At 37.4% G+C, this 19,173-nt stretch overlaps 3 protein-coding genes across 7 annotated transcripts; 1 reads left to right on the top strand and 2 right to left on the bottom strand.

The window, feature by feature from the left end:
* Positions 1-269: 269 nt before the first annotated feature.
* LOC137820689 (chloroplast processing peptidase-like) lies at positions 270-8,357 on the bottom strand. Of its 5 annotated transcripts, none has more exons than XM_068624878.1 (7): positions 8,177-8,314; positions 7,837-8,072; positions 6,858-6,920; positions 6,707-6,775; positions 6,287-6,373; positions 5,813-5,880; positions 270-477 (listed from the first exon to the last, which is right to left on the bottom strand). In XM_068624878.1, coding segments are annotated over exons 2-7 (516 nt in total). In that variant the 5' UTR covers positions 8,065-8,072; positions 8,177-8,314; the 3' UTR covers positions 270-476. The 5 variants fall into 5 exon arrangements, with proteins under 5 accessions (XP_068480979.1, XP_068480977.1, XP_068480975.1 ...); XM_068624874.1 differs by lacking the exon at positions 270-477 and adding an exon at positions 4,944-5,516 and having other exon boundaries at positions 8,177-8,357; XM_068624875.1 differs by lacking the exon at positions 270-477 and adding an exon at positions 4,944-5,516 and having other exon boundaries at positions 8,171-8,203.
* A 1,124-nt stretch (positions 8,358-9,481) lies between these two features.
* On the top strand, positions 9,482-11,970 carry LOC137823129 (uncharacterized). The gene has a single exon (XM_068628270.1). The coding sequence runs from the start codon at positions 9,822-9,824 to the stop codon at positions 11,871-11,873; it is 2,052 nt and encodes a 683-aa protein (XP_068484371.1). The 5' UTR covers positions 9,482-9,821; the 3' UTR covers positions 11,874-11,970.
* A 3,535-nt stretch (positions 11,971-15,505) lies between these two features.
* On the bottom strand, positions 15,506-19,145 carry LOC137822060 (cyclin-A1-1-like). Its single transcript, XM_068626955.1, has 11 exons — positions 18,790-19,145; positions 18,318-18,696; positions 18,101-18,237; positions 17,852-17,944; positions 17,544-17,677; positions 17,384-17,459; positions 17,222-17,298; positions 17,089-17,122; positions 16,206-16,355; positions 15,978-16,112; positions 15,506-15,878 (listed from the first exon to the last, which is right to left on the bottom strand). The coding sequence occupies exons 1-11, from the start codon at positions 18,976-18,978 to the stop codon at positions 15,816-15,818; spliced, it is 1,467 nt and encodes a 488-aa protein (XP_068483056.1). The 5' UTR covers positions 18,979-19,145; the 3' UTR covers positions 15,506-15,815.
* Positions 19,146-19,173: the final 28 nt, after the last annotated feature.

Raw genomic sequence — 19,173 nt, 5'->3', positions numbered from 1 at the left:
AATAATTTATCCTAATTCAAGTTTACCATTAAAGGATCATAGTAGATTCTATAAACATCCACATCAATCAAAACAAAGATATACATTAAAAAATATTTATTACTCGCACTTATCATATATATATTGAAATTTAATCTAATAATCAGAATATCTTTTACAAGGATCATACTTTTCATCAAAGACTAAAGTCCGAACACGTTACTAACTTTATTATTTAGAAGGACTAGAATAGCATTCTCTAACTCATAAAAAATAATTAAAAAAGATAATTTGAATATAAAATTATTTAATGTTTTTTTATTAGAAAGATGCTAGAGTTAATCCATGTTTACAAAAGAGAAGTAATAATTGTCCTACTTTTAAAATGATTCTGAGTGAACATTGAAGATCTTTCGCCGTCCCAATGATGAGCAATGAAGGAAGTGGTAAAAAATTGTTCCTAGTCACAATTGATGATATGAAAGATTTGAACTCAATCTGGAAACAATAAAGAATTAGTTTGACTCAGTGTGATTGGGTGATTTGTTCAAGTGAATCCATCATTCTAAACAACAACAATTAGTACACACTCCTATAGTATTTTCATGATGAATAATGTATTTCAATATAAAATTTATATCATAATAATCAATGAAGAAGTTATTTGTTTGTTATGATTAATAAATTTGTTTTAAAACAACTTAAAATTTGAGTGTGTCGTTCCTCAAGTAGATTATTAAGAAAAGCTTAATATAAGTTTTCACTAAAGTGCTCATGGATTTTTCCAATCTAAATCAAATCCAAATAAATGGATTGGATTTAAAATCTGTTCTCGAACAGATTAATGGACCTAGAAAATGATTGCTCCTACTCCCGTGTCTGGTCGGTTTCACACTTTTGATGCTCCTCGATGCGTTCGCCCTCCTGGTTGTGCTTCCCTTCCCTCGATCGCCCTACTTCTCAGCCGGGGGTACCTGCAGACGGCACTCCAACGCTCAAGTCAGTGGGGTATCGACACTCGATTGTCAGAGTATTGTAGATAATAACGTACAATTCTCCTTGAAATGCGTGCTATTTATATTACCTTAATGGGCCTTCATTGTTGGGCCAGGTTAGGGTAGTTGGTTTGCGCTTAGGGTTGTGCTAAGCCACCCTTAACCATGGATTAGTCTTGCTAATGTGGTCAACCTTTGACTTGAATGTTATGTGTCGGTCGGCCACATGTGCAACGCGATTGACTTTGTCGTTTGGGTGACGGCTTGGTCTGAGTGTCGGCCGACTCACCGGATCATACGGTCGTACCAGTACAGTTGCCCCCCAGGCTCGAGAGGTGGCACAGCCGAAGAGTCTGAAAATGGGACTCGAGCGGTTGTGTAATGATGGGTGAAGTGACAGTAAGCGGCGTTTGGGCGGGTGATGTGATGTGCATTTATGAGGGATTTTATGGGCGCCAAGCGATGTGGATCGTTGGATCAAGCAAATCCAACGGCTGAGATCTCGTGACGTTTGGGTTTCTGAGGCGCCTTCGGGCTATAAATAGGGGTTGGGTACAGTTGCCTCTTACGCGTTTTAATATAGATCGAGCTCTGACACCCGAACGAATCCGAGCGACCTTAGTCACTTTCCTCATTCGCGTCCGACTTCTTCTTCTACCTCCGCTCGGTCTCCTCTTCCCGAACCTCCCTCTTGTTCGTCATCCTCGTCGTCTTCTTCTTTTTCTTCCTCTACTTCTTCGTCTAACAGGGTTGTCTCAATTGGGACCGATGTCCCGCCGGTGGAGAGAGTGAGAGATGATGACGTTGGTAATGCGTCGGACCGCTCGGTATCGTGCGAGCGGCCGCGTCCTCACATGGGACCTGCTTGGGTCGATCCCAAGGTGTGGGAGGTGGCGTCCGTTTTCCACACGGACGCCTCAGTGGCCGAGATTTTGAACAAGGTCCCTGTTTTGAAGGCTTCTGCTGAGGAGTCCTTGTTGGCATTTGGTCCTTGTTCCTTGGCAGACCGTGTGTATAGCGACCAGTCATCTACCCAGCCCCCCCTTCTTTTTTATGTGTAGCTGTCTTTTTTTGGACCTCCATGTGTCACTTCCTTTCGATGCATTCACGGTCGGTGTCCTTCGGGCACTTAACGTGGCCCCGACCCAGTTGCACCCTAATACATGGGCGTCCATGCAAGCTTTTCGCGTGGTGTGTCGGACGTTTGGGGTGCGTCCTCTCCCTTCTTGTTTTTTGCATTTCTATACCTCCCATCCTGCCGAGTTGGTCGGATGGCATTCCTTGGACAGTCAGGCTGGTAGCATGTTGTTCAAGCCCTTCACGGCCTCCTATAAGAACTTCAAAGAGAAGTTCTTTAAGGTGTACGTGGAGCCGGCGGGCACACAGTACTTTTTCGATGAGGTCGGCGAGTTCAGGTTTCCTTTGTTCTGGACGATGAAACCCACCAAGATAAAGGATTGGCCGAGGTCGATCAATCCGAGTGTGCACGAGCGAGTGATTTTTGGTCTCCCCAAGAAGCTCCCCGGTCGGCTGCTCATGTCCTTGTACACAATGACCAATCGCGAGGTGGTCTTCGAGGGTATGTGGTCTTAATGTTTCGGTCGTTTTTTATGTTTCTTCTTCGTCTAACCGGTTTATCTTGTTTTAGAAATTGCTAAAAATTTTAACTAAATCAAATTTAAATGGATTTTTTTTTAAATCCATTTAAAGTGGATTAAATCTAGATTCAATCTACTTTGTTAATTAGATTAAATCCACTTTGTCAATTACATTAAATCCATTTTGATATGGACATAGACTAACTTGGCTCGAACCGGGCCTAAGCCGACTCAACCTGAATGTGGACCAACTCGGTTCGACATCGGTCAGGATCTGGACGACTCAACATTGGCTCTGGCTCAGACGACTCGACATCGGCCCAAACGACTCGACAATGGCCCGGGCCTGGATGATTTGACATCAGTCCGAGCCCGTTCGACTTGACATCGGCTCGAGCCCACTCAACTTGACATCGGCCTAGGCACGCTCAACTCGACATTAGCCAGGGCCCAATCGACTCCACATCGACCCGGGCCCGCTCCACTCCACATCGGCTCGAGCCTAGACAACTCAACATCGACCCGAACTCGACAACGATCCGGGCCCGAACAACTTAGCTCAGGCCCGTCGACTTGATATTGACTCGACCCCGCTTGGCTCGACATTAGCCAGGGCCCAATCGACTCGACATAGACCCATGCCCACTCCACTCGACATCAGCCCGGGCCCGTTCAACTCGACATCCGCCCGGGCCTGAGAGACTCGACATTGGCTTGGGCCGGCTCGGCTCGACATCGACCCAAGCCCAATCGACTCGACATTATCCTGGGCCCAGACGATTCAACATGGGCCCAAGCCCATACGACTAGACAATGGCCCGAGCCTGGATGATTTGACATCGGCCCGAGCCCGTTCGACTCGACATTGGCCCAGTCCCGCTTCACTCGACAACGGCTCGAGCCCGAACGACTCGACATCGTTATGGGCCCGGAAGACTTGACATCGACTTGGGCCCGCTCTGATCGACATTGGTCAGGGCCCAATCAACTCGATATAGACTTAGGCGCGCTCCACTCGACATCGGCCCCGAGCCTGTTCAGCTCGACATCGGCCAGGCCCGAGAGACTCGATATTGGCTCGGGCCAACTCGGCTCGACATTGGCCTGGGCCCAATCAACTCAACATCGGCCTAGGCCCAATCAACTCAACATCGGCCCGAGCCCGAGATACTCGACATCGATTTGGGCCCATTTGACTTGACATCGGCCCGAGCTCGGGAGACCCGACATTGGCTTAGGCCCAATCGACTCGACATCGGCCCGGGCCCGGGAGACTCAACATTGACCCAGGCCCGTTCGGCTCGACATCAGCCCGGGCTTGCTCAGCTCGACATTGGCCTTGGCCCGTTTGGCTCGACATAAGCTCGGGCCCAGGAGACTCAACATTGGCTTGGGCCCAATCAACTCGACATTGACCCGGGCCCGCTCTACTCAACATCAACACGAGCCCGCTCTACTCAACATCGACTCGAGCCCGTTCCGGTCAACATCGGCCCGAGCCCGTTAGGGTCGACATCAGCTCAGGCCCGTACGACTTAACATCGGCTCGAGCTTACTCAGCTCGACATTGGCCTGTCTCGTTCGGCTCGACATCGACTCGGGACAGCTCGGCTAAAGAACGACCCGGGCGCTTGACTTAAAATCGGCTCGGATCTGCTCGGCTCGATATGGACCCGGGACTACTCGATTAGACATCGACTGAATTTTCTTGGCTTAACTTGGATCGGACCAAGTCAAAATTCATCCCAAAATACAATTTGGACAATCCAAAAATGTATCCCATTTATACCTAATTCATATCCAATTAAATGGATTTGATTTAAATCTACAAGGCACTTCAGAAAAGTGTTTACACTTTAGTAAAGGAGAATTAAAAAAGTACAAGGTTATGTAGATGCAGACTTTGGAAGTGAAGTTGATCACCACAGAAGTACCACTGGTTACATTTTCGTTGTTGGTACTGTAGTTCTTAGCTGGATGTCACAAATACAAAAAGATTGTTGTTTAATTCACTATAGAGGTTGAGTATGTAGGAGTAACAAAAGCTAATAAAAATTGATATGGCTTCAAGGTTTGTTAACCAAACTGGAATTTATCCACAAAAGTGTTTTGCATAGTAATAATTAGAGTCTAATACATCTAGTAAAGAACTCAACATTTCATTCCAGAACAAAATACATTGATCTTTGTTATCAGTCATTAGATCTTTGCCTAGGAATGAATTGTTAACCTTGAGGAAAATTCTAGAAAGCAAAAATTTAAGAAATATAGTAACTATTGACAAATTGAAATTGTGTTCAACTTCATTTAATTTGCTAAAATAACATAGAGAAAATAGTTGTACTGTATTTGCTGTTAGAAAATAGGAAAGTTAATGAAAATGAAATGATTGCATAAATATAGAAAATAAAATAAAATGTGAGAGTACATATCTTGTAAGTATGTATAAATATGATGTAAAATTTATTATGCCTTCCAATAATAAGAATAAAAGGAGACAAAAGAGAGAGAAAATTAAAAAACAAGAAAAATCTAAGTTCATTTGGCTGTGAATTGAGTGTTTTTTCTCTTTTAAATAAAAGGTCTGCAATAAACCCAAGATGTAAACATAATTGGGTGAACTCTCTTATGAATCTTGTGAATCTTGTGTGTGATTGTTCCTATTTTGTTTCTCATAAATTTGATTATAGGAAATATTTATTATTTCCTAAAACAAGGCTGTCCGAGGATCCAATCCCATAAAGAGTGGACAAAGGGCGTGTGCATAGCTGGAGGGAACTCTTCACAGAAATCACAAGTCCTAGTATACTGTCCCATTGGTCAGACCATAGAAAAGGGCATCAGTTCCTTCAGTACATCTCGATGATATTTATGTCAAATGCTTGTTGGTCTATGATAACAAGTCACATATCTTCCAATTATGTTTTTCATAGGAAGTGTTCCCCTGCTCATCATCACAGACGATAAGGTTCAAGATTAACAGGAGGAAAATGATACTAACACTAACTTCATATCAAGATATCCAAATGGAATACAGATTTTTTAGTAAAAGGCAAAAAAATGTTTCACATTTATGTCTACACCAAAAACTAAAACGAACTGACGTAAATATTCATCTAGAAAACAGATTAATCATATTATACACCACAACATTCATATAATCACCCCTCTCCCAAAAGGTTAAAATTATTAGAAAAGGACAGAATAAAAAGTCAGTAACAAGCTGCAGTAGTTACTTACCACACATGAGAATCATAACTATTATTACGATTATCCCCTAGCACATAAACATGGCCATTGGGCACAGTCTGCAAGGACACAAGTTGTACAAGCAAAAGAAAATATGCATCAATAAACAGAAAGCTTTCATGCTCACAATTGTCTATTGGAATATGACTCTTGAAAGTACCAATATGGTAAATGGTAAAATAGTAATAATAAATAAAATTATAAGTTTTCAAATAAATATAATAAATAAAATAACAACTATCTTAGTAATATATTCATAATCGAGCTGTTTCTAAACTAATAAAGTGAAGCCTATCATGAACTTGATTCGTTTAAATGTCCTGCCTAAATTTAATGAATTGACCTTGAATAAATTAACTAATGTCTTATTGCCAGTTTCTGCAGTATCGTGTTCATTAATGTGATGAGTGATCAATTCATAATTGTTGAATGGAAAAGGACCGTAACAACGAACAGGAATCTCACAGTTAATGGGATTGTGTATGTTGGTGGTTGTGCTATAAAATCTTCCTGCTGAGCAACACCATTGATGTAGAGTACCCCATCCTGAACCTACAAGGTGACGGAAGATTCAAGTGAAAAAGACTTAATGCTATTTTCCTTATGCTCATACAACATACTATTACTATTGCCAGGACATAAACATATTAGTTTTCCTAAGACATGAAATTGTGGCTAGTCTGCACGGTAGACTAGATCACTAAAACAAATAAAAAGAAACAAAACAAAGTCTCAGTTTCAAAATAGTATATTTACAAATCAATTTTTCATGTCCATTAATCTTGTGTGGATATGTTTGCTCGTAATTTTTGCTTTATGAACTTCCAATAGATACACAACGTCAGTATAATGCAAAAAGAAAGGAAGTTTCTAGAAGATTTATACCTCAACAGCGTCTCCTGCTTTTGCTACAATTCTCTTAATAAAAACAGTTTCTGTGTTTTCTCCATATAACTACATAACAGAAGAAAACCAATCATGTAATTGAATGGTAGATCTGCAAGTAGACTACAGATTCTATATCATTGCAACATACCTGTGTTGGATCCTTAAATGTTACAATGTCATGTATAGAAGGATTCTTGATATAATATGAAGCCTGGGGAAAGTTGCAATGAAAGATAATTAAAATTCAAAAATTAGAATTGAGGGAAAAAGTAAAAAAATAGAGATAAGAATTGATCCCATTTCTGAAAGTTTAGTGAGTAAAATTATTCAAAGGAAAGACCTCAACATAAGAAGGCGATTTTGGAAGATAAAAATATATCTTATAAGGAAAGCTTGTCGATCGAAACAGCTTAGTTTTGATAAACGTCTCAGTCAATTTCAAGATCTTCCTTTAATCTTGTGCACATATACATGGATAATGAAAAGTACAACACATATACATGAAAACCAACTCCTCATGAAATGCAAAAACTTTCACACATTAAATTAGGACTATAACAGCCAAAATATATATATTCACCACCATTATACTCTCGTGAACTTGAACTGAAGAGTAAACACCGTGTTGGGGTTAACCTCAATGTCATAAATAAGGTAACACATAAGGCTGATGTGACACAAGATTCAAGAATCAAGATGTATAAAGGAAAGCAATAGTTATCCTAATTCTAGAAACAAAGTCACAGTAACATTGGGAAGGGAAGGGAAGCAAAAGACGTATTAATTCAAGAATCAAGATTATTGGATTGAAAAACATGGTCACATATACTGAAATGTCAGGGGAAGGAAGCAATAGTTGAATTATTCGACAATTTTAGTCAATAAAGAAGGGAGAATGGGGAGAAGCAAAAGAAAAAAAAAAGTAGCAACTGAGGTAGGAATCCAGTTTGGATCTTCCCACTAGATAGGAATCTGAATGTAAATTGAATTTGGCACAACCAAAAGATTGATGGTGTTCCAAATCCCAGTCCTTCGTCAGACTCAGAGATTGTGCATAAAGGTAGATCACGAACCAAGAAAAGAAAGAAACAGAAAAGAAAAAGGTGGGAAAGCAGAATATTGTGCACCTTTTCCACCATAATTCGATCACCAACACGAAGGGTGGGGAACATGGAAGAGGAGGGTATGAAGCGAAGCTCGGAGAACGTGGACCAGAGAAGTCCGACGACCAAAAGCCGAAGGAATCCGTCAAGACCCGGCCATCGAAGGAAGCCCCAACTCTGACATGGTATCCATCGCAGTGCAGGATAATTTGTTACAGAGTTGTATATTGCAGAAGATCTCAATAAGCTCATGCTGCAAACTACATCCATACAGCACAAAGATAAGTGAATGAAGGAAGAATTAAACTCGTGCTTCAATTAAAAGTAAACTGAAAACACAGATGAAGGTCGAAAAAACCAGAACTTGAAAGAGTTGCAGAGTGTGAGAGAAGCCTTAGCTTCTGTATTTGGACTGAGATATATATTTAATGGTGGAATTGAACGGTTGATGCTTAGGGACTAAGTTTCTACACTCAAACGCGCTTTCGTTAAATAATAGTTTATCACCCAAAAAAAACAATTTTTTCTTTTCTTCAACACACAAACAAGAAACTAAATAATTTACACTTTATTAAATAGATTCATGTACCCAATCTTTTTACTTAGATGACTTCTTCCAAATCTAACTTCTAAAGTAATGATTATAGTGATTTTATCTTTAATTGATGTAGAGTTCAAAATCTACATTTCTCAAATACATCCCTCTTTTTACATCTAGACATAAATATATCATATATAAAATTAAAATCTCATATTAATTGATAATAAGATAAATTCCAATATATAAATGGAACTATTTTTTACCTTATAAATCAATACGATAAATTTAATTTACAAATTTATTGAATTTAGAATTTAGGTCTATAATCTCACTTACTATCATCTATAAATATTTAATTTTATATCAAATATATATACCGATAAATATTTAATTTCACATCAAATATATATATACCTTTGTGTAATAGGTATATTGTAGATTCCATATCAACAAAAACAATATCGATTAATTTTAGGATGTACTCAATGATTGTCTTTTAATATCTTGGACAAACATCTTTCTAGTCAAACAATATCTTATTTAAATCTAGTCAAACAATCTCTTTATGCTATTAGTTGCAAAAAACTATAAATAGTTATTTCCTAATCAAAAAAGATAGAAATTTTATTTTCAATATAAATTAGAAAAGATCATTTAATCTATTTTGTGACATAGTAATCTATCAATTACAAATTTAATATCGACAACATTGTTTATGCAATTGTAATAGGAATGGTTAATATTATTTATAAGATATATACGTATTGGGGAAACAATTAAATATTTTTAAAGAATTTCATATCATCAATAAATATATATATATATATATATATTAAAAATTATATAATTTTAAATTGTAACTATCATAAGAAATTTAGTGTCTTACAAAATAGAGCCATGATCCGTGGCTCTGATTCTAGGAAATTCAAATCCAATAATGATTTCTAACTAAATCTGTCTGAATTTAAGACAGCAATAATCATTGGTTGTGCACGTTATCTCAATTCCTAACTAAACCTTATCGATACACTATTCTCCAATTTCCCTCAAAATTAGGGTTTGGTAGCAATATTTCATACTTTAGTTCCAGGGCTTTCTTTAATCAATATTAATTTTGATGTTTATAAAGTGTTTTCTCCTCTTAATATTAAACCATTGGTGAAAAAGGTAGATGGAAGAAAATTCTCTGCTCTCACTTTATCATCATAAGACAAAGTAATTAATCTCCACTTTAATAAAAAAAGATTAAAAATAATGTTATGGAGTAAGTGTTAATTTTTTTCATCTTACTTTATTAAATATCTTCAGCTGACGTCACTGCAGACGAAAAACATGAGCTTAAAATTAACTTGACAACAGTTAGTGTGATGAGGAGAATTTGAAAGGATAAGGTGGGCCCACTGATATTCTCTTCAAAGCTGCCACACAACACTCTATCATGTTAGTTCAGGACAAACACTGAGTGAGGATGAAGACACTGCAGTTAACTTTTCCGTTTCTAGTACTACTACAGTTAACGGTAACCTCTGCGGCGGAGGAGGAGGCTTCCGCCACCATCATCTTCACCACCCTCGGCAGAGCCTTCTACGCCTTCGACATCTATTATCTTCCAATTCACCAACAACCTGTGAATCCTGACCAAGAACTTCAGCTCACCGATGGCCACTCCGTTAATTTCAACGGCCATTTCATTTCCAATGCTTCCGCTATCCAACTCCCCACACACTCTCCTCCACTCCAACTCGTTTACGTAACGGAGAGAAACGGCTCCCCCACCATTTACTACGACGCCGTTTATACTTCCACAACCAGATCCACTAAAGAATCTGTTACCGCAGAGAGAATCCAAATCCCTCTATTACCGAACAAGCCCACCGACACTTCTCAACTCTCCATCAAAGACAAGCCAAGTGTCACCCCCGACGGAGAGTTTTTAATATACGTTTCCACACACGAAGACCCGGGTGTACCACGGGCCAGTTGGGCCGCAGTTTACTCCACCCACCTCCAATCGGGCCTCACCCAGAGACTCACACCCTACGCTGTCGCTGATTTCAGCCCAGCCCTCTCCCCTTCCGGTATCTGGACCGCTGTCGCTTCTTACGGCTCAGCTGGTTGGGCCGGCGAAGTGGAGGATCTCACAACTGACATCTACGTCTTCCTCACTCGAGACGGAACTCACCGAGTCAAAATCGTCAACCACGGAGGCTGGCCCTCCTGGGTCGATGATCGCACTCTCTACTTCCACCGGCGAGGTGACGACCAGTGGTGGAGCATTTACAAAGCGGTTATCCCCTCCAATGGACCCGTCTCCATTGACACCGTTACAATCGAACGAGTCACCTCACCGGGTCTCCACGCCTTCACACCCGCGACCTCGCCATACAACAACGATTTCATCGCCGTCGCGACAAGAAGACCAGGCTCAAGCTTTCGCCACATCGAATTATTCAACCTGGTTAATAACGAATTCACGGAGCTGACACGGTTGGTCTCGCCTAGTTCCCACCACCTCAACCCGTTCATCTCACCCGATTCATCCCGTGTCGGCTACCACAAGTGCAGAGGAGAACCCAACGCGGATAGTAGCCCCCAGTTTTTCCTCGAAAACGTTCGGAGCCCCGTCCCCGGTCTATCTTTATTCCGGTTCGTCGGCTCTTTCCCGGTTTTCTCACCCTCCGGAGACCGCATCGCGTATGTTGACCTTCCAGGAGTATACGTGGTGAACCGGGACGGTTCGAACCTGCGTAAGGTTTCAAACGCGATGGCGTTTTCCACCGCTTGGGACCGGGTTCGACCCGGTGTGATATACACTGCGATTGGGGAAACATTTGCCCCCGAGAGCTCGCAGGTTGATATCGTGTCCATTGACGTTGATAACAAAGACAGTGTGAAGAGGTTGACCTTGGACGGAAAGAACAACGCGTTTCCGTCACCCTCGCCGGATGGAAAATGGATCGTGTTTCGGTCGGGTCGGTCGGGTCATAAGAATCTTTACATAATGGACGCTGTTGATGGAGAGAGAAAGGGGCTTCGAAGATTGACGGAGGGTCCGTGGACTGACACCATGTGCAACTGGTCACCAGATGGAAAATGGATCGCTTTCGCGTCGGACCGGCATGCTCCGGGAAGCGGTAGTTTCGCGTTGTACCTGATCGAGGCGGACGGAAGCGGGTTGAGGAAGGTGTTTGAGAGTGGGTCGGGTGGGAGGACGAACCACCCGTATTTTAGCCCCGATGGGAAGAGCTTAACGTTTACTTCGGACTATGCGGGTATATCTGCTGAGCCAATCTCGAACCCCCATCACTACCAGCCCTATGGTGAAATATTCAGCGTTAGATTGGATGGATCCGGTATTCAGAGACTCACTCATAACTCCTACGAGGATGGAACACCTGCTTGGTCACCCAAGTATATACGCCCACACAATGTTCAGAGCCCTAAGGCTGGACCCTACTGCTCCTTCGAAGATTGTCACTGGCTCAATATCATGCCCAATTCTTCAGCTTTCCCTCTCTAATGCATTTTCTTATAGCCACACCACCTTAAATCTACCTTCACTTTTCATCAAACTTGTAAGCCAATAAATAAATAACTGCTCTTACGCCTTTCTTGCTTCTCCCAGTTTCTCACTCTCTACTAACAAGATAGATGCAAGATCACGGATGAATTATAGCAAGAAAAATACTATGAGAATTAAACTCAGAAGCATAAAACTGCACTACAGTGAGAACATCGTAAGAAGATATTAGAAGAGTCTAGAAGAAGAGAGAAAAGAGAAACAGAGAGATTCAAAGTTTTTATTGATAATACTGAAACAATTATACAGCTGCAAAGAGAAAATCAAGCCTACACAAAACTTGACAAAAGGTAGATCTCCCTCCACCACCAGATCAATTTTTATTTCCACTCAACATTTATTTTAAAATTCCAAACTTTCCATTTCACTTTTGTTTAAAAAAAAAAACTGAAAAGGAACTCTTTTACTATGATAGAGACTTTTTTAGTGGATGTGGTGGTGTAGTGGTTTGATATGTTGGTGAAGTTGTGTTGAAGTTCTCTTTCAAGTCAGTATTTATGTTTTTATGTAATGATTATAGTTGCAAATGGTTTAAAGTTGTTATCTGATATCGATTTTAGAAAGTAACTTATGGAGGTAGATATTCAAAAATATAGTGTATATTTTGAATTTTCGTATACGGATTAAGAAAAAATATTTCTGGATCTTAACGTTTGAAAAACACTTTTATGTTGATTATATCAAAATACACATTAAGTTTTGAAGTTTTATATCCCAAACTTACTTATTTGTATTACAAATATAAATATCTAACTAAGGAAAAAACAAACATTATAATTAATCTAGTGCACGAATAATTAGTCAAAGAAAAGTGGTCTTGCTAAAAGAAGCCCAAAAGTAAAATCCAACAGCAACTATAACTAAAACTAACGAACAATTTTATCATCCTCTCAATTTAACGTTTATTGTTTTAAGTAATACCTCCAAATTTCCACTTGATAATTCACACAACTATTTTTACGAAACTAATTAAGTTAAAAATGTGTTTATAGAAAATAATAATCAATATACAAAAGATATCATTAAACAATATGATATAAACTTTATACCACAATTAGGCGATAATTAATATATATATATATATATAATATTTTGTAATCAATTTCAGAAGTGAGCAATATAATAAATCTGTATTATAAATCATAAAAATCAATAGAGATGTTAGTATATAATTCATTAAATAAAATATTTATGGATTTAAATCAACAATAAAATGAACTATCCTGTTTTTTTTATATTAAATCATTTGAAACTATAAATAGTACCATTAATATTTTTTTACAATAACTTTGACAGTAAAATATTAAACCAACTAAAGAGGAAAACTCAACTTATTAAATCTATTATTAATCGTTCTTAATCAATCAATGATTTCATATATATATTCATAGACCGTGTACCTTTTTATAAGTACCAAAATAAGTTTATTGACATAGAATGATTTTTTATATATTACATTTTATAACAATTTAATTTAAATATTGTATAAACAAGTTGTCTTTTTATTCTGAAGTAAAAGATTTAATCATCTTCAAACAAATATAATTTATTTTAGATTGGATATGTAATAATATTACATATTAATTTATTAGTATTTAAATTTCTTATGTAAATATAAATAACTAAATAAAAGAAGATAGATGTTGTAGTTATCTTTTTATTAAAAATATATTATTCATTATAATTATATATAATAATAATAATTACATTATAAAATAATTTCTATAATCATAATTGTAACAATAATATTATAATTAAATAACAACCACAATATTATAGGATTTAGTCATGTTTAAGCATTATTTCAATTTATATGTAAACTGTGTAGCAAGAACTAACACAATATTTCTCTAACATATACATACTTAAAATAATGTTTCAATTTTAAAAATTAACAATTATAGTCGATCGGTGTAAAAAACAACATTTTAATTTTCATCCTTTTATGCTTTAAGGAATGTAATTTGCCTAACTACCAATGGAAGTAATCAAAGTAATTTTAAAACCAATTAACTTAATGTGGAGGCTATTAGTGTGATTTAAAACAAATAAAATTATAGACATGGTATTAAAAGTTTAATTTGTATTATTGGAGTTAAACGTGTAAAGAAGTTGTAATAAGTATGCCAAGAAAAAGAAGATTGGAGTAGCGAAGCATGAAATTTGGGGAAAAGTGAAGATTGAGAAGATGTATTTGAAATTCAAACCTTTGTCATTTCTCTTTCTTCTCATTCACTCTTTATCTTTTCACTCTTTACCTCACAGAAATCAAGTCTGCAGCTCAGATTCTTTGGAATTTTTGACCCCTTCCACTAGTTTTTGATATACTAATAATGACTCAGAAACCTTCATTTTTATCTGTTATCACCTGTCTAACTATGTCTTTCTGATTCAGTTCCATCCCTTTATCTCTGGTTTATAATCTTTTTTCCTATGTTCTCTTTATTGTAAGAAACAACCACGATGCATAAAATAATTTCTTTGGGACGCTGTAAAGTCAAATATTATTCTTTTTATCTGTTTTGAAATGCGGTAAATAAACCTATAACACTTAAAATAGGTTGGCGGTTAAAATCTGAGTGCACATCACAATATAAAAAGGAAAGCAAAGGAAAACTCAACAAATTGAGAGTTGTAAAAGTAAGTAATATTTTTAGACAATTAGGATTTGTTTTTAGAAAGTGTTTTTGAATATGCATTTTGAAGGGTTTTTACTTTTTGCTTCCTGCGTAACCCTAAATTCCAAATGCTTTGTTTTTAATATATTCTTTTTGTTCATTAAAAAAAATGTTTTATCTTCTGTTTCTCCGTACTGCATTTTGTATGTGAAATTGATATGCAAGATGGTGAAGTGAACCAATCTCCAACCGGAATAATGTTCTGCCATACGTTAAAATCAAGAAGCTAGGAGTTTTTTTATTCACCCGGATAGTGTTGAGAGGCCCACAACATTGTTATTGGTTAAAATAATACTCAATTTGCGTTCGTGCAAGAGTCTCCAAATATAGGGAATGAATGATTTTTTGCATCCAATAATAATCGATTATGGGATATATATCATTGATGGACAAATGTTAAATTTAATTTTAGGATTTCAAATTCACAGTAGTTTTGTAATATTTTTAGGTTATGTATTTCTAATATATTTTGAAAATCATTTTTATAATTTTTAATATTAAAATCTAATTTACAAAGAATTATATTTTGATGACAACTTTTGCTCTTCTAACAATGTTAATTTTATCAAAAATAATTATTCAAAATTTTAATTAACTAAGATCTACATAAAAATATATTTTATTTTACTTTTTAATTATTATTTTAGATAAATATTAATTTATAGTTACATTTTTAATATTTCAAAAAAATCTCAAGAAATGCTTATAGGGATTTCTTACACATTTACCTGTCAATACTTATATCCATATAAAGAGATATTTGTCCTTCAGCAGCGGATGTTGGCGGAGATACGCTTTATTTATTTTCCAAATCAAGGTTTTTTGCCTCAATTTGTTTAACTAAAAAGGTTGGTGATAATTATCCATAAATTTCTAGAGAATGACTCAAATGCATACTCTACTAGGTGGTTACATCTAGTAAATTGGACAAAATTTAAGCATGGCCTCATTTAGCCATTAAGGGTGCTACTGAAGGTGTAGCTAAAATAATACAAGTTGCTTCTTGAAGCTTTTGATTTTTTTTTTTGGTGAATTTGAGGGCACAAGTGTGCAAGCACCTGAATAAAAGCAGATACAAGAATGCTAATTAAGATGGAAGGGTTGGCAACTACATTGTACAGTGTAAGAGAACCATCTTTTCTGGAGACCAGAAGTTATGTCAATCTAAGCCTATACCAACCGAAAATTAGACTGTCATCTCTGCTCAACTCAGGAAAAATTCTTGGGGTATTGAAGGAGGGCAGTACTTCTTGGCGACATATTTATACTGAAACACAAATGAATTATGAGAAATCACTCAAACAGATAAGATAGAAGCGACAAGTTTAGCAAGAAAGAGGAGGAGGTGAAGAGGCAAGTTGTTTACCTTGTGCTGACTATATTTCTCCTTGATTGCAGGCAAATTAGTGTTAGGGCTGTTACCACAAAGGCGGTGGAGTTCCTTCACGCAAACACACAGATCAGAGGGCTGGTAGAGTGTGTAATGTTGCAATGTGGAATTCTGTTGCAAAAAACAGAGACAGTATGTCAAATTTACAAAAATTAAAATTACTACTTGATGGTGTGCATGAGCTGTTTGATATTTGCAGCATACCCATGGTTTTGTTGAAGGGAAAAGTATAAATCTGGCCAGAAAAATTGCAGAAGCGGCTATAAGTGATGGAGCATAACAAAGCATACTGTACTCCAAGAGAGACAATTCGGCAATATAATTTGTCAAGCACTCTAGTTGCAGCGAAGGGACCTGACAAAAAAAACACAGATGAAACCACACTTCAGAATTGGATTTCATAATAGTTATAGCTATGTTCAATCACAAATATATATATATATGACCTGTATTACATATATACTGTCCACAAATATGGTTTATCAGTGTCTCAAAAGTTTACTAATGTTGGGAGATGATAAATAAATGCAGTGCGCAACAACTATAAAAACTATCTTTGTTGTTGTGACCATCAACTAAAATAAACCTATTCTATCAATATAATGATATACATTAATAATTTATATTAAAATATAAGAAAAATATAATTAAAATAATAATATATTGAGTTGTAAAGAGATTAATTTTTTTAATTGTATCAACATATGGGCACTCTCAACTAATATACAATTAGCAGTCGAGATTTTGGTTGAATGCGTGTTTAGTTCAACTTATTTTTAAGAAACTATCTCTTAATTTTTTATAGGTTGATGGGACATTGAGACTTTTAACAATAAAAAATTTGTTTTCCAAATTTAGGCTAAATGCTGAATGACACATGTGCTAGACCCACCACTCACAAGGTTATCTTCTTTGTTAGCGAATAATAGTTGGTAGTTTTCATTACTTCAAACATGGTGTTTATCCAAATCCTTATATTCAAAATCAACATTTTTGAAAAAGACATAATGATGAGTTTAAAATCAAATTATATAAAGTATTATTTTCCTTATATAAATGCCCAAACTAAGCAAAGAGATAAAGGTACCTCGTCGACTCCTTGGGCTGCACGTACAAATCTTCTGTAAATTATACCGAGAAAGAAAATAGTTTTATATCAGAACGGCTTGAAATAATTTCAAACGATCAATCTCATTCTAATCCGTTATAAACTACAGTACCTTAAGAAACATTTTACCGTTGGGGCTGTCATTTCGAACTTGAGAAAATTTAAAACAGCAGATTCCATCTGCAAAACCTGCATTGGATAATTTTGCTTGAGATGTCCTCAAATACATACATAAACAGTTAACCTGAAGCCTCAAATGAATTCAAAACCAAACCTCGTCTTTGAAGTACGTGTTATCAGTAATGTAACAAAATTCTTCCACCTGAGGTGCACAAATCTCCTCATATTTACTGCAAACAAATACCAAAAACCAACATCAATACTAGAAACCCCATCAATCAGAAAAATTACGAGGAACTTGTATGACTCCTTACGAGGCAATCATCATGGAGGCAACACCAAGTAATTGTAATCTTTGTCTGTTCATCACATTTCCTGAAAGATACCGGTCAATGTAGTTTACCGTCAAATACAATGTATCAGGTACTAGTCTATACTCTTCAGCCACCTGCAATCCGAAACTGAGTTTAGCATGTAGCCATATACACCAGGTGTGGCACTGAACTATTATTGGAAAGAACAGCGACGTTCCCCCAAGAATAAAATATTACCTACATATTCCTATTTGCAATATAATAGTGTTTGAGTTTAACATGTGTAGTTATCAACAAACATCATTTACCTCCACAAGCCAGTCAATCAATATTGCACGCATGCTGGGGTTTATGTCCTTCTGAATTCTCTCCATGAAGTCTGTGGAAGGCCTTTTCTTTGCCTAATATTTCAAAAACTGGAAAATATTAGACCAATACGACATTCTAAAATAAACAGCAGTTATTCTAATAACCACATTTTCTTTGCTTACTCTGATCATAAAAACAAAAATAACAGAGATCACTGCATATATTTTTCAAATGTAGCTTAACTATACCTCAGACGCACGAAGGTGCTTGTAGATATCACAAGCAAAGGATGCGCAGAGCTGAGGATCCGCGTAATTGTTATCAACATTGACAAACTTATCCCCTTTTTCCAACTCAACAAGTATGTCTCTACTACAAATGTTGCCTGCAAACACATCAATCAATATCTAATGTAAAAACATGACCAGATAATTTTATATCCAGTAGAAGTGATCAGAATGAAACCTGATTCGGCAGAATCAGAGATATTGAGATTGCTGAACGTCTTCCTCTCAATTGAATCAACAGCCGCAATATCACTATTGTCCACATATTCAATGTCAGGACTCTTGAAGGAGTCACAAGAAGACATCGACTCATCCATAGAAACCGACATTGCATCTGATGTACTAGGTGAAGCATCCAGCACCGGAGGAGGAACAGTAACAGTGAGAACGAGTGGAGGAGGAGGAGGAGGAGCTTGATTCCTCGCAGGGAGAGAATTAGCCTTGGGGAAAACAACTGCATTAGTAGGTTTGACATTCGCCAACGCAGGCCTTTTATTGCCTGAGCAGAGCGGAACAGGCTCTTTCTTCGTCTTCGCGAGTTTAGCTGCGCACGGAACCTAGCAATGCGAAATTCGCAAGAAGCAATAGTTAATGAAGCTGTTTGCGATGTGTGTTAAGTTTGCGGAATTAGTTAAAAGAGGAATTAGTACCGAAGAGGAAGAGTTGCGGTGAGCGACGGTGTTGGTGAGGTTAGAGAGAGGTGGACGCTTCTTTGGCACGTTTGTAGGAGCGGCTAAAGAGGAGGAGGTAGAGGAGGAAGCGGTGGTGGATGCATGGCGCTTGGCCAAAGACGACGTCGTTGAGGAGGAGAACGAGGAACGACGATTCTGTGTGGCCATTTTGAATTCTCGCTTCCCTGCCTCTTGCTGTGTACAAGATTCAAGAAGGAGGCAAGAAAGAGAACGGTACTGTCTTTTGTGCTTTAAGCTTCGAATGCTTCTTTGTTTCGAGAGACTTTAGCAGCCAAAAGAGAGAGAGAGCGTGTGTGTGCAAATGTGAGTGTAATAAATTGAGTTTAATTTATTTATACAATT

This window comes from Phaseolus vulgaris, chromosome 9 (assembly GCF_000499845.2).
Source record: "Phaseolus vulgaris cultivar G19833 chromosome 9, P. vulgaris v2.0, whole genome shotgun sequence".
NCBI classification, from domain to species: Eukaryota; Viridiplantae; Streptophyta; class Magnoliopsida; order Fabales; family Fabaceae; genus Phaseolus; species Phaseolus vulgaris.
The sequence above is the reverse complement of the archived record's forward strand: the minus strand, read 5'-3'. Positions and strand labels throughout refer to the sequence as shown.

Coding starts and splice junctions, on each gene's coding strand:
- LOC137820689 (XM_068624873.1), bottom strand. CDS start 8,082: ATGGATGTAGTTTGCAGCATGAGCTTATTGAGATCTTCTGCAATATAC. Junction 6,776..6,857: donor CATTTAAGGATCCAACACAG/GTATGTTGCAAT, acceptor TCTGTTATGTAG/TTATATGGAGAAAACACAGA. Junction 5,517..5,812: donor AGTTATGATTCTCATGTGTG/GTAAGTAACTAC, acceptor GATGATGAGCAG/GGGAACACTTCCTATGAAAA.
- LOC137823129 (XM_068628270.1), top strand. CDS start 9,822: ATGAAGACACTGCAGTTAACTTTTCCGTTTCTAGTACTACTACAGTTA.
- LOC137822060 (XM_068626955.1), bottom strand. CDS start 18,978: ATGGCCACACAGAATCGTCGTTCCTCGTTCTCCTCCTCAACGACGTCG. Junction 18,238..18,317: donor CTCTGATTCTGCCGAATCAG/GTTTCATTCTGA, acceptor ATGTGTTTGCAG/GCAACATTTGTAGTAGAGAC. Junction 16,113..16,205: donor TCCCTTCAACAAAACCATGG/GTATGCTGCAAA, acceptor TTTTTGCAACAG/AATTCCACATTGCAACATTA.